This window comes from Rhagoletis pomonella, unplaced genomic scaffold (assembly GCF_013731165.1).
Source record: "Rhagoletis pomonella isolate Grant_MI unplaced genomic scaffold, Rhpom_1.0 Rhpom_scaffold_04740, whole genome shotgun sequence".
NCBI lineage: Eukaryota > Metazoa > Arthropoda > Insecta > Diptera > Tephritidae > Rhagoletis > Rhagoletis pomonella.
The window spans coordinates 1-14,591 of NW_023463287.1; the positions used below are offsets into that span (position 1 = coordinate 1).

Genomic DNA, 14,591 nt, shown 5'->3' on the forward strand with positions numbered 1-14,591 from the left:
TGCAATCACTTTCTTGTTATACTTTTTATTTGTTTATTTACTTTTTGACTTTTCCTTTGCCTGTCAACATAAAAACAAAAACAGCAAGCAAGGGCAAAAATGAGGGAGATAAATAAATAGATATGTAGGTGTGACCTCTATTTCCCTACCTATATACATAAGTACATACAAATATACCACTATGTGTAAACATAAAGTTTTTCAAATGGTAAATGGTAAATACGTTCTACTGTTTCCCTTATTTTCTGAACTCAACTTCCTGACCATTTTATTTATGTTTTCATGCTTTTTGTTTTGTTCTCATTTTACTACCATCTGTTGTAAACGACGGTCCTTTGTTGCTCCACTTTTTTTAGATTTTTTGGATCTGACACTCATGCGCGGTTGCTCGCCATTCAGGAATCTTCTAGAAATGCGTTTCGTCGCTAGCTGAGATTGGCTGCGACCGGGTGGCTAATTGCGCTGCTAGCTAACCGGGTTCACTTTCATTGTGCAATTTCAGCAAAATGCTCACAAATGATTGCATGGACATATTATCTAGCGTGTGTGTGTAGAGAAGAAGTGTTTGTTTCTTTCTTGGTACGCCTGGTGGCTGGTAAAGTTCCAGAAGCCCGGTGCAATTGATCTGTGTTCTGTATGCGTATGGAAAAATACCGCGCATAGCTTTTTTATTTGTTATAATTTTTCGCTATACGATACACAGCCTGGTAAATTGCAAAAAAGTAGGCAATAATAAACAAAAGTGGGCAAACAGATTTGTATGCATAGAATCAAAAAAAAAAAATGCGTGTACATATGTATATACAGTAGCTCCAAGTGAAACTCGTACACCAAACCATTTACATTCATCTTTTTTATAACTTTAAAACTAAAAAAATAACACCTTTAAGTTTTCTGCCCACTGGTCGTCCAACCACAGTTGCTTTATCGTTGCAATAATGATGTAACGATTACACTTTCGCACACTCGGTCGTGATCTTTCAATTCACTCAGCGTCTAAATGTTCGCTTAGAGCAGGACTAACCTCTCCGCGTGCCTTCTGATGGCAACATAGCCTGTTCGCAGACCCACAGCTGTGGCTAGGTCCCCTCTGTTCAGAATGAGCAGATACTTCGACCGCTTTTTATCCCATTTTGGCCACGTAGGCTTCATATTGCTGCAAGTGGTAAGGCTAGCCGCCCTGTCCTTTGCTAGTTCAAGATATATGTCCCTTAAAATGAGCTTGCAGGTAGTGGAGCGGATGTGCCCTCTCTTTCAAGTTAATCTGCCTTTTTATTGCCTGGTATATTCCGGAGTGATCCCTTTTCATCACGAGCCCCTTTTGTCCAGAATTTTATGTCTGCAATGGAAATCCTATACCACTTTGTGAAGTTCAGACTTGTTGCACAGTAATCCGTGTCCGGTATATTTACGTTCTTTAGGATTGCGTTATGGCCATCCTGAGTGTCTCTCCAGCCTGGTAGTTTCCTCAGCCTTAAGGCGACACACCCCGCTTATTGTTTTCCAACAATTTCAATTAATAAAATATTGAGCAACACGCACATAGCCTCCGATGGAGTTGTGGACAGAGCATCACAGTTCTTTGCACCTTTTGAAGTGGTTCAGTTGTAGATATCCTGTTGAGACCTGGCCACCGTGTATACCCAATACATGATGCTAAGGGACAGCCTCCAGCTACGTCCACTACTGTTGCTTTTGTAACACGCTCTTGTACATTTTGTGCCCAGTTCAGCTTTTTGTCCAGTACTAGCTTCAAAATCTTGTTGCCTATGACAGGGAGCTGTATTGAGGGAATTTTTTACTTCCTGGTAAAGAGCACCAGGTCAGTTTTGCCCGAGTTAACACCCAGGCCTTTCTCCTTGGTCCATATTTCAATTGACCTTAGTCTGTGTATACGCGAATAAAGATTTTTTGTTCCCCGTACGGATTTCGCTTCGAATTACTGTATATGCAAATGTATACAAATCTGCAGCATGAATGGGCTGTCAATTATACTACATATACGTATGTAGCTATGCACATATGCATGTATGTATGTATATACATATGTATGTACATGCATATGGTGCAGGGGAGGGCAACATTGGCGTTGTAGTTCCAGGCAACAAAGGGATGCCCTCCAATGTGATTGAAGTTGTCATCAACATCATATGGAAAAATATACATTTTTTTTATGGTTGTATGTATGTACATACATATGTATCTGTGGTACTTTTCGTAGAGAGTGATAGATGTAGGTATCTTTCATCGCTGGATAGTTCTGGATTATTCTTCCGCTCTCACAAATTTAATAGAAATTTATGTAGGCAAGTCGCAGTTAATGGTGTTCTATTAATTTAATTTGAAGATGCGCTCTGATTGCACTTGACGAGATGACATATAAGATCATATATACATATGTATGTATGTATATAAATCAACGTCATAGCATAATTTGCATAATATGCGTTTTGTATGTGTTTATTTAGTTTTGTCAGTTTCATGAACATTTGATTTTTGCGTTGCAATTAATGTCGCGAAACAGTCACTTGTGGCTGGAATGCACACCTCCTTGTCTGACCTTCACTAACTTGTTTGCGTCCTGGTGTTTAAAAAAGACAATGGAATCTGCATATGTACAAACACGCATACATACATATGTATGAATCTTCTTCTTCTCTGCCGGTTTAAGCGATTGGCCGAGTTAAATAAAGTATGCCAGCATTTTCTCTTCTGTGCCAGCCTTTTCTCTTCTGTGCCAGCCTTTGCTCTTGCTAGTTGAAGATGCCAAGTGAAGCCAAGTCTATGTCCACCTGATCTTTCCATCGCATAGCAGGCCTTCCTATTCCTCTGCTACCACCAGTGGGTACCATATTGAAAACTTTCAGGGCTTGAGCGCATGCGCTTTCTGTTTGCTTGAAGGCAGGATATACTTAGTCTTGCCCTCACTCCCCTACAGACCTATTCGCTTTATTTCCATATTCAACTTGGAAAAGGCAGAACAAATTTGGCCGTTTATGTCGATGACATCGATATCATCGGTATCAAAAACCGCGAAGTCTGTTCTGCCTTTTCCAAGTTGGATAAGGAAGCAAACCGAATTGGTCTGGTGGTAAACGAGGACAAGACGAAGTATCTCCTGTCCTCTCCTATCAAACAAACACTCAGCACATTCGCGCCTTTTCACCCAAGACACTGTTGACACTTATAATTTCGGGAAAGTAGAGAATTTCCTTTATTTGGGAACCAGCATTAACACCGATAATAATGTTAGCAAGGAAATCCAACGCAGAATCACTCTTGCCAACAAGTGCTACTTTGGACTGAGTAGGCAATTTAGGAGTGAAGTCGTCACTCGACGTATGAAAACCACACTCTATAAGTCTCTCATCATGCCTGTGCTGGTATATGGCGCAGAAACATGGACAACGACAACAACCGATGAGGCGGCTCTTGGAGTATTCGAGAGAAAGAAGGTCTTTACGCGTTGGCGACGGCAAGTACCGCAGACGATGGAACGATGAGCTTTGTGAGCCTTACAACGACATGGACATGGTGTAACGAATTAAAATACAGCCTCTCCGATGGCTTGGCCATGTCGTTCGAATGGACACCAGCTCTGAAAGCATTCAACTGGGAACCCGCTGGTTGTAGCTGTGGAAGAGGGAAGCCTCCACTGCGATGGAAAGACCAGGCGGAGAAGGCTTCACTTGGCATTTACAATTGGCGTCAGTTGGCACGGAAAAGGAACGACTGGCGTGCTTTGTTGAACTCAGCCAAAATCGCTTAGGTGGTTACAGAGCCAAATAAGAATAAGAAGAAGTAACTGATTCTGTGGCATTCGGCGCATATGGCGGGTTCGTCTTTTTTTGTGAATAGGCTAGAGGATGTTGATCAGCAGGTCGCCAAAGTTTTTCTTAGAGGAATTCGCCCTTATTATTGCAATGTTCCGCAAGACTCCTTGCAAATGTTTATAAAGCTGTGTTCCGTTAATCCTGAGCAGTGGCAGAGAAAGATTTCAACGTGTTCGATTTCCTCTTCGACCCTTCAGTTTCGACAGAAGTCGTTTTGTGGATAGCCCATGCTACCTTCATGTGTTTCCATTAGGCAAGGAATGGTGGCGACTCCAACAACTACCATGAGTATAGGGCGTTTTAGAAGAATGAGTGCGTTGCACCTACTTTGTCGCATCAGGGCCAAAACTGACGATTGTAAGAAATGTGATTCGAGTTGAACATTTGTAAACACATTTGAGGAGTTTGTTGGTATTTGTTGGCTTCCAGCGGGTTCGGTTTCCAATTTCGTAAGCGGCAATACATAATTGTTTATATTTTTTTCTGTGTTTGGTTTTTCTTAATTACGAAAAAGCATCTGTAAATTGCAGAACTAAATCAAACGACGAAAATAATTGCTTTTAGTTCAATATTTGAAGACACATTTATAAAGCGGTTGTAGCTGAGTAGCTTTCAGAATATGCGGATTCAAATCCCCTCAGAGGAATTATGAAAAAGCATCTGTGAAGTGCCGAATAAAGGCGTATTCAAAAGAAAAACCGGTAACCAAAAATTTTGGTTAATGTAAACAAAAACGGGGTTAATATTACCAAATCATTGTTGAAAATATTAACCAAGGCATTGTTAATACATAAATATTAACTAAAAAAATCACGTTGATTCCTTTTCAAGTTTGAATTTGGTAATATGTATTAACCAATTTTTGGTTGATTTTTTTTCTCAGTGTATGTTTGCCAGTTCGATGAAGTAGGCTTTTGCTGTACAGGGCCAGCTCATTTGCCTCAAAATTACCTTTTATATCTCTGTGTCATCCTGCTGATGCACTTGGATGCCAGCTCGGCTCTTTTCAGCTCTTCGCGCTAACGGATTTCGGTATCTCTCTTTTTATTACGGGAGTGCAAGAATTGTACCGGTAATTTTTTTAAATTTCTTTTTGGGTTTTACACCATCCGGTTAAAGATTATGATTCTCTAGAGAATTTTATTGTTGTAAAATTGAAAAAAATATATAATCCCATAACCCATACTATATATTTTTAAGCGACTTCAAAAAAGGAGGCGGCTATCAATACGTCGGAATATTTTTTTATATATGTTGCCGCATAACTTTGGACCACGTTAACCGATTTCTATCATTATTTTTTTTAAGGTATCATTGGATCATAATGAAATTAACGGTAATCTTAAATTTTTATATGGGAATTTATTATAGTTTTTTGCTTAAAAATTACTTGTTTTATATTTCTTTGATCGCGAATATTGTCAAATTCTCTGAAATTAGGTTACTGGCAAGTTACTGGATAACTTTTTACTAGAGATTACATGAACGGAACTAATATCAAATTCAGAGAAGTCCTTAACCAAGGAAACTTACGTACATATGTACATAAATATGTATTTATTATATGTATTTATTTTCTAAGAATTTTTTGTAATAAAAACGATAACAAACAACGTTCACGCTATCGCACTAACATACATATGTATGTTTGTACTTGCATACGTATATATGTGAGAGTATTGCATTTAATCACATAGCTATTTACTTGCAAGCAGTCTAGAATATTTAACCATTTTACAGGCCATTGTTGCAATTCGAAGTAAATTGTTATTGTGCAGTATTTTTCCTTCAATGCACTGGAATATTTTGCAAATTGTCAAACAACTTTAATGTAACATGCATTCATACATATGTATATATGTATATAGCTAGTAATGCGAAAAGAAATCCAAAACAAAGAAGTATTTTTTAGAAAAAGTTTCCACCAGCTGAGTTGAGCAGAACAAAATTGATTTGTTTAAAATGTCCATGCACTCTACTGTCGGCAATTGGAGATTGGAAATTGCCTAATAGCAGTACATATTTATGTGTAGGTATGTGTACATGTCCGTTCCTGCAAAAAATGCGATTAATCCGGGATGACTCCGGGAGCAATCGCAAAGGAACTTGCGACTAATACCACTTTTGATCTCTTTATATGGAAGAAACTGTTCGTTTTTGTTCGAGTATGTCCTATGAAGAGTCTAATTGTTCCCCTTTATTCCCGAATGGGTATAAAAAGCGACTAGTTACTTTTAAAAAATAAAATAAAAATTTTCGTTGGCTGCGATGCGAAACGGGGTTCCCCGTTTTGTTAAGCGAATACTCTCTCTCGTTAGAGATGAGTCGGGGACTTTTTGCAGGCAATTCATCCTCAAAAAGCTTCTAAAGCGTGCTTGGTTGGCCATGAGTTCACTTATTTTCCTCAGATTGCTAAATAAAATGTTTTACATATACATATATGTACGGTGACCAGATTTCTGTGGTCAAAAAATCGGTACATTTCTAAAGCATTGAATCCGGACAAACAATTTTGTTTTTAGAAGGAAAAGACACAACATATTTTAATACAGTTTTATTTAAAACAAAACAAGGAGAAAAATCTTGAAAAATGATCGCAAACATATGTACACATAAGATATACGGTGGCGAGAATATAAATAGGGAATAAACATTTTTGCAAGTTTTTACTACTTTTCTTTGATTAAAAAATCTTTCTTATTTTTTATGAAAATATAACTTACTATCTAAAAACACATCTAAATCAAAATTTCAAACTGAGGAACATTTATAAAAATTCGACGAATTTTAACAAATGTTGATCAAAATTTTAAACATTTTAATCAGATTTTCTAAAATTGTTTTGAGTATGCAGTTTTGTAGTCCAGTAAATGTTAGTACATACATGTAATAAAGTGCAAGTTTGAAGTAGCTTGGACTTACTGTTGATTTACTGTAATTTTTTGATCGCGCATTTTTTTGTATGAAGAAAATGAGCAACGCCTTCCCCAAAAAAAATTTACCAAAATTAACGGTACACATAATTTTTCTAAGAAATATAATTAAAAAGCTGAATAAAAAATTTTTATGAAACTCTGTCCAATTTCACTAATTTTTGTACAAGTTTTGAAATTTTGACATACATGGTCTTTGTTAGATAACGACCTACACATTCATAAAAAATAAAATATAAAACACTAAATAATCGAAAGTGGAATAGCCAAAGAAAGCTAAAATGTCTTATATTTTTCATATACATGATTTTTTCGGGGGATATGTATTGTTTTTACAATTTCATCGAATTCCAGTTAGAATCGTTTCATTAAAAAAACTTAACAATTAATTATAAAATCTTAAAAAAAATTATATTCAGCGGGGCAATGTTTTCAAAATCGGTACTGCCCCGCCAAAATCGGTGTGAATGTAATTTAAAATTATTTCGAAAGCCGTGCGAAGTTTACTTAGTACCTTAGTACTAATCGGAGAAATGGGCAATCCGATGCCCAGCTCTGTCATAGGTGAGTTCATCTCATCTGCTGTAACTGTGGCTGTGAGGTTGGCATCGTCTTTTACAAAACTATCTGCCATTTCGTTTAACACAATTTGTATCGTTTCTGTTTACTCATTTGATCTGATGCATTCCTAGTTATCTCTGAAACAGGGTTTGTAGTAATTACCATTTGACATTGGAGGTTATTTTTTTCGAGTACCCACATACAAACAGTGCTCTTGCTAACCTTGCATTTATCTAGAAATCACTTCCAAATTTTGGCAATTAATTCAATTAACTTTAATGTGTAGCTTTGTTCAAAAGAAAGCAATAGCAACCATGCCAAACTTTCACACCGAATCATAACTATTAGCACAGTCGCGCATTGGATGGAGTAAAAGGGATGCCCTATTTTTAACGGCGAGAAACAAATTTAAAAAATATATAAATGCTACTTAATCGCATCACTGACGCTGTGCTTTTGTTATGTATGGGTTCAAAATTGTATGTCACTCCAAATTAAAGGAGCAAGGATTACAAATATAAAAGAAAGCAACTGGAAATAACTCGAATGGGGATACCTACTAAATATTACTTTCTAAAAACTCCTTCTATTAAGATGAAGTCGGTAATATTGATATTATTTAATGTTTTTCACACTCCTTAAAGATGCGAAGGACAGTGGATTGAAGGGATATTTTTTATTCCTTCGAATATCAACGATTTTACAATTATAAAGATAATATATCCATATTTTCATAAAAGATCTTCCGTTCGCCATATTTTACAGTTGCCTCTTCCTTTGCGATGTTACGCCAGTGCGTGCCTCTGTACATGGTATATATGCTTGCGCTGTCCATCCATGGGCACCTATGTAGTTGAAGGATCTTTTCACCAGAGCATCATTATCCATACGATACGTTCATGCCAGCGCAATTGTTGTGAATTTGAAGAGTAAAAACCTACGACTTTGAGTACAACCCTAATGCATATACATAGATGATACATATTAGGCCAATTTAAAATTTTCGATTTATTTTACTCAGTAAATATTGGAAATTATATGTCTATTGATCCCATAAAAGCTTACAAAAGTTATTCAACTGAAAACACGAAAGGCAAGGTTTTATTTTCTTAAAGAAGCGGAGAAGGGTCTTCCTGCATACACACTTACATAGATTCGATATTGTAATTATTTACTGGTTGGAAATTTGGTAGAATAGGTAATAGAATGCGATGACCATGACCGCCGGCTTAGTGTTTCTATTTTTAACCGACTTCCAAAAAAAGGAGGAGGTTATCAGTTCGTCGGAGTATATATATATATTTTTTTTATGTATTCGATTTCGAGAATTCTTTTTGCATCGGAAAGGTAGTGTCTCAGAGGTGGTCCCATTCTTAGATCCGATCATTAGATCATAAAAAAATTAACGGCACTCCTAAGTTTTGATATGAGAATTGAAGTCGGTTTTGTTTTTTTTTGGTTAAAAATTACTTGTTCATATTAAATTTTAGATAATAAATAGTAAAAATACATATTTTCACGAATATCTATGAACGTTGTTTATTGAGTGAAAAGCAAATGTTGATTACTTAAAATTGTTTATCAAAACTTTTAAATTTATTTTATTTTAGTTTAATACACATTTTTTTAACAACTGTGCACGCGCCAAGTCCCTGAAATAACTTACGTGGATGGTGACGTTTGTATTTCACATATGTACATACTATGTACATATGTATGTATAATTTTCGAGATAAGTAGGTAGGAAATACGGCTTGAAGAATTCGCATTAAGAAACTCATACAGCATTCGATAAAAAATAATACACAATATGCGTCCTAAATATAACTCTAAACATGCCATTTCTTCGTAGTATTTTGGGACGCATTTTTGGAACGTTTAAACGCGGCTTTCTAATTGCAGGGCATACTCAAAAATTATGAGAGAACTTCCTCCTCATTTCTTCTTGATTGGCGCTATAACCGTTTAAGTGATTTCGGCTGCTTTCCCCCCTTTCTCTGATTGGCGCCAATTAGAAGCACCAATGGCCCTATTGTGTATGGCGACTAACAGTCGATGGGCAACCATATACTAAAATTCGCATTACGTTAACTCAACTTACTAACTCAAAAATTACTGGATAGATTTCAGTCAAATTTTCAGAGATTATACCCTGCATATATGGCCCTATTATAGGCTACTAGAAAACTCGCTACATGGCGCTGGAGTCGAGTTATTTATAAAAGTCATATTTATGAACCGATTTCGTTCAAATTCAAAAGGTAATCTACCAGCATGATAAAAAATACGTTTGCCACTAGGTGGCGCTGGAGTCGGTTTATTTATAAAAATCGTATTTGTGAACCGATTTCTTTCAAATTCAAAAGGTATAGTTGCAGCATGATGGAAAATACGTTTACCAAAAACTGAGCCGCTAGGTAGTGCGGAAGACGATTTATTTATAAAAGTTGTATATATGGAGCGATTTTGTAAGCTACCTGCATGATTCGAAACGTTTATTACTTTCATGATGTTTTTTTTTCATTCGAAACATATTACTTACATACAATGATAGCCATTTCCGTTTTTCGGACTAAACTCAAAAACCACTCAATAGAGCCCAGTCAAATTGTCGGAGGTTATACCTTGCATATATGGTCCTATGCTGGAGTAGAGTTACTTATAAAAGTCGTATTTATTAACCGATTTCTGATGAAAAATTCCTGGAGTTTCGGTATTTACAAAATCCGTATTTTTTATAAAATCCGATTGGAATTCATAATGCGTATACATTTCATGACAAGCAAAGGTTTTGCCGAAAATGGACCCAATGGATGACGCTGCAGGCGAAATATATAGAAATCCCCACGGGGTTTGTTCTGCTTAGACCCTATGTTTATCTCAGACGAATTTACTTTTCAGATGGCTAAATCAAGGATGCGTTTAAATATGCATATAAAGACCGTTACACTGTGTAAGCGTGATCTTGCATCTACCTCCGATTGACGAAGTTGCTCGAGGCGGCCGTTATTACAGCAGTAAGACTCAAAGAAACCAATTCATTAATATTAAGACGAATTGTAAAAGTGGCCAAAACTTTTCGTAAGCTGTCTAACCTCTTTGCTCTTTGCAGTCACATATTTCCATCTCTACTTCTTGTCTCTTTGTAGAGGAAAGTAAAGTCAAGTACGCTTTTGAAACTGTGGTAGTTTCCGTCGTACGTATGGCGTTATTGACACTTATCGGAAATATATCGGTATTTTCCATTTTGAAACGAAGATACTAAGGAGGAACATAGAAATATTCCGTATATGTTGTTAAGAACTAGGGCAGGGAGTTCTATAAAAAAGGTATCGGGATAGCAAAATTAACGGATATACAGGCATATTATGCAATTCACTTCCGAGTGAATTTCAACAAAAATCACTTTGAATCCATAATTTGGAGTTTGTGTTTCACTTTCCGAGTTTTATATTCAGGTTCTGGAATCCGAAAAAAAGTCGAATTAAAGGTGAGTTTTGTTGAATTTCACGCGGAAGTGAATTGCAGAACCTGCCTGATAAACCTGTAGTTAATCATCCCCCCTCTAGCTGTCGCAATCCTCCGCTTCGACATTCGTTTTTTGAATTGGGTTTAAAATAGTGGAGGGGCGAGCAAAGAGCATCGAGCCAAGCGGCGATTTTAAACGCATATGTTTTAATGGGAGAGCACATAGTGAAGAGCAAAGCGTATATCTATTCTCGTTTGTAATTGAAGCTTTGCTCGATGCTAGCTCTTCGCTTGGCTCGCCGCTCCACTAAAATAAATAAACATTAAACTAAAGTAAATAAAAACATTAACGCCAGATTTTAACACGTTTTCAATACTTCTTCATTTCTGAAGGATAAGAGGAACCAATTTTTTTGGTAGATTTTGTCAATGGTTGCCTCATAACGCCAATGAAAATCTCAAATTTCGACGAACGACTGTCGTTCCGACATTCGGAATAGGAGCGAATAGCTTCGCTTCGTCGTATCGATATTAACGAATATACATCCTTTTTTGGGAACAAAATTTGTGTTTAAAGGGTAGATAACACGTTCTAAAATTCTCACTTGCTTTGCTTTTGGGCTGTCGTACCTATTTTTTTTTTTTTTGTTTTTGAAAAATACATCACCCCAGTAGATAATTTCAGGAGTTAAAAGTCCTTCTGAAAGGCCTTCCTGAGGGTCAAGAGGCATTCCACTCTATATTCCTTTCTCCTTTCTTTTTTGTATGGGGTGGCACAAATTGAAGGGCTTATTCTTTCGCTACCCATGGAAGTCCTTCGGAAAGGGCTTTTATAGGACATACTTCAGAAGGCCGTTTGGAGGAGTTATTTTAAAGTTGCTTCTTTAATTTATAAAAATCATACATCTTTGAAGTATTTGCTTAAAAGTTTATATCAAATATGTGTAATTGGAACTTAAGCTGTTTATTGAAATTCATTTGTAATGCTAAATAACATAAATTTATGCATTCGCGTAGAAATCACTTTTTGCAGCCCTTCTTGGGTAGCTAAGAGGCTCTGCTTAAGAAGGCCTACCTAAATTATCTTCTGGGATAACTTATATAAATACACTTCCGGTTTCTGAAGTTCACGGTCGGCTCAAGCGGACTTATAGTTATGAATATATATATATAACGCAAAAGCGGATAAATAAGTTACTAAAAAAAACACAAACTCGATTTTCTGCATACTTTTACACAAATCCTTTAAGCGATAAAATACAATAAACCATGCATTTTATTTGGTATAGCTTTTTTACATACATATACTGTTATTGCAAATAATTGCATAATTATTTTGATGTTTAAAACATGAGATAAAATAAAACAGAAAGCGATTACAATATGCTACAACAAGGAATAAAAATGTGATTTAACATAAAATTTTATAGTGCTATATAATATACCAATTATAATACAGATGTGGTTTAGTTAACTAATTAAAGTTAACTGTTTTCACAATTGACAAAGATTTTAAATCATTCATACAATAATTATGTTCGATTGAAACAGCACTCGTAAGAAGCGAATTACCTAAGAACTGATGTGATATTAAAAAATAGTGTATTTTAATTATCGAGGAATTCCCATTCACTGGAACTACCATTAGATTCCGCCGAGGGTGGCGGAGTTTTTTGATGTACCCTTGGAGAACATGGATCGCATGCTCGACGAAAATCTGGTAAAAAACTGTTTATTTCCTCGTTAACTGGTTGTGTGGGAATGAATTTTAATTGTACTGCTGGGGTGGTGCGCGCTGGCAGTTTTGACGTTGTGCCGCTTTCGTTATCTTTGTCGTATTCATCAATTAGGGTCGCCGCATGCAAAGCTGCATGACAAAGATCATCTACTGGCTGACCAGTGTAGATGTTACCCTCAACGTCCTCTTCTTCAATGTAATAGACCTTCTTGCGAGGAGTTGTTTGCACGCCGGCGTCTTCGAGTTTTGTTTGTTTGGGATATGCTTGGGCAAGCTCTTTGAGTGGTGTTGGTGTGGGCGTAGAAGCTGGTGCAGCAGGAAGGATATGTGTTGGCGATGGTGAAGTAGAATCTAAGCTGGATTGTTTAGGCATAAGTGCAATGCCACTTTTCGGTTTTAGTGATAGCGGATTTCTGTTCGGTTCGGACGATGTAGGCGATAATGCAGTTGAGAACGAACATAAAATAAAATTTGACAAGATAAAAAATCGTATAAGAAAAAACCAATAAAATTGGATAGTAACAAAAGGAAATTAATTTTGAAATGCACGATCCAGCACGATCAGTTTGAATTGATGTTACCTTTGTGTATCCTTTTCTAAAACCTTAGAAACAGTAGTTGTGCAAAAACTGCTATCCATTAATGTCGGTTTTGTCATAGCTGCGTGCTTATCATTCGGATCCGCCTCCATAACTTCCACAGCCGTCAAGGCCAAATTCGACGTATCTACTCCTGTTTCCGGTTCCACAACACGTCCGATTTCTACAATACCCTCTGACTTTTTTGGCGCCGACCAAGTACCAGTAATATCATCTCTATCACGACTGTGCCACCGTGCACGTTGTTTTCGTCCACCTAAACTGTGATATAATATCGATTGATCGAAATCCATTTCAGATATTTGATTGAAAATTTCTAAACGCCGACTTTGTTCCGCCCTCGGTGATTCTACGGCTAATTCAATTGGTACATTCAAATTAAGTGCCTCTACTGGAGGCAACTCATAACACTCGTCTGCTTTACCCACTGGTCGCTCAGGCGGTTCAAACGATTCAACCGGCGATAGCAAAGGATTAAAAATTACTTTGGCTATACCAAAGTAAAATAATTAACCGACTTCTCAAATTATAATTTTATGCATGTACATATATGCAGGCAAATTTTTCTTACCAGTTTTACTCGGCTTTTCCGGCAATGGCGCCAGTCGCAATAATGAACGCGATCCTTCCAAAATAAAAATCTCCTTGCCACAAACACAAAAATCAAGAATTTTTCGAAAACCTCGGGCTACCGCTTCAACACGCAGTCGATCCAAATTCAAAACGTACAAAGTTGACTCATCGTGCGTCACGATCAGCATATCCTGTCCTCCATATAAATATAGAGTGCCAAAGTTTCTGTTTACATCATCGCTCCCGCCGATTCCGCCGTTGGAAGCAAGACATTGTTGCGATAATGCTTTCGGATTAAGTATAGGTATTTCCCAAGTAGGACTTCGCGCTACGGCCTCACGAAACAGTAATGTTTTCTCCACATTCCCTTCCGTATCAGCAATCCAAAAGCGCAAACCTGGGCGACCACAAATCAAAATTGGGCGGCTGGACTGTTGCTTTAGGAATATACCACCGATCTCGGTTAAAACTTTTCGATCCTTTCTGCCGACCTGAGTCACTTGCCATTGACCAGTAAGGCTATTGAGTTGGCAGACGACCGAACGGTAAAGTGTCGATACCAGCAAATAACTCTGGCAGACGCTAAGCTGTACAATTTCATATGTTTCGCCAAGTATCTCGGATGACTTGCTTAGGTGCTGGGTACAAGAAATGTCAAAATTATTAAGATATGCAAGCGATAGCAGCGTCCCACTTACAGCTTGAAAGTCGAATTCGGTCAGTACTATTATGCCTTGCCGATCGCCTGAATAAAGCTTCATACCATTTTTCGACCACTCCACACAGCTGACGGCACAGTTGTGCAAGTCTCGTATGGTGTACCTTTCGATGGGTTTGGCCCGTGTACATGGAGCAACTAAATTCAGATCTGGCGGTAGTTGTTTTT

At 37.2% G+C, this 14,591-nt stretch overlaps 1 protein-coding gene and 1 long non-coding RNA gene across 2 annotated transcripts; both read right to left on the reverse strand.

The window, feature by feature from the left end:
• Positions 1 to 7,195: 7,195 nt before the first annotated feature.
• Positions 7,196 to 7,633, reverse strand: LOC118754845. Its single transcript, XR_004994947.1, has 2 exons — positions 7,527 to 7,633; positions 7,196 to 7,464 (listed from the first exon to the last, which is right to left on the reverse strand). It is a non-coding gene; the product is annotated as an uncharacterized LOC118754845 (long non-coding RNA).
• Positions 7,634 to 11,749: 4,116 nt separating this feature from the next.
• On the reverse strand, positions 11,750 to 14,591 carry LOC118754846 (WD repeat-containing protein CG11141-like; the record flags this gene model as incomplete). The annotated part of the gene is given in 4 exon segments (XM_036489719.1): positions 11,750 to 12,946; positions 13,115 to 13,622; positions 13,704 to 14,343; positions 14,404 to 14,591. Coding segments are annotated over 4 exon segments (1,880 nt in total), but the record flags the coding sequence as incomplete, so codon positions are not given.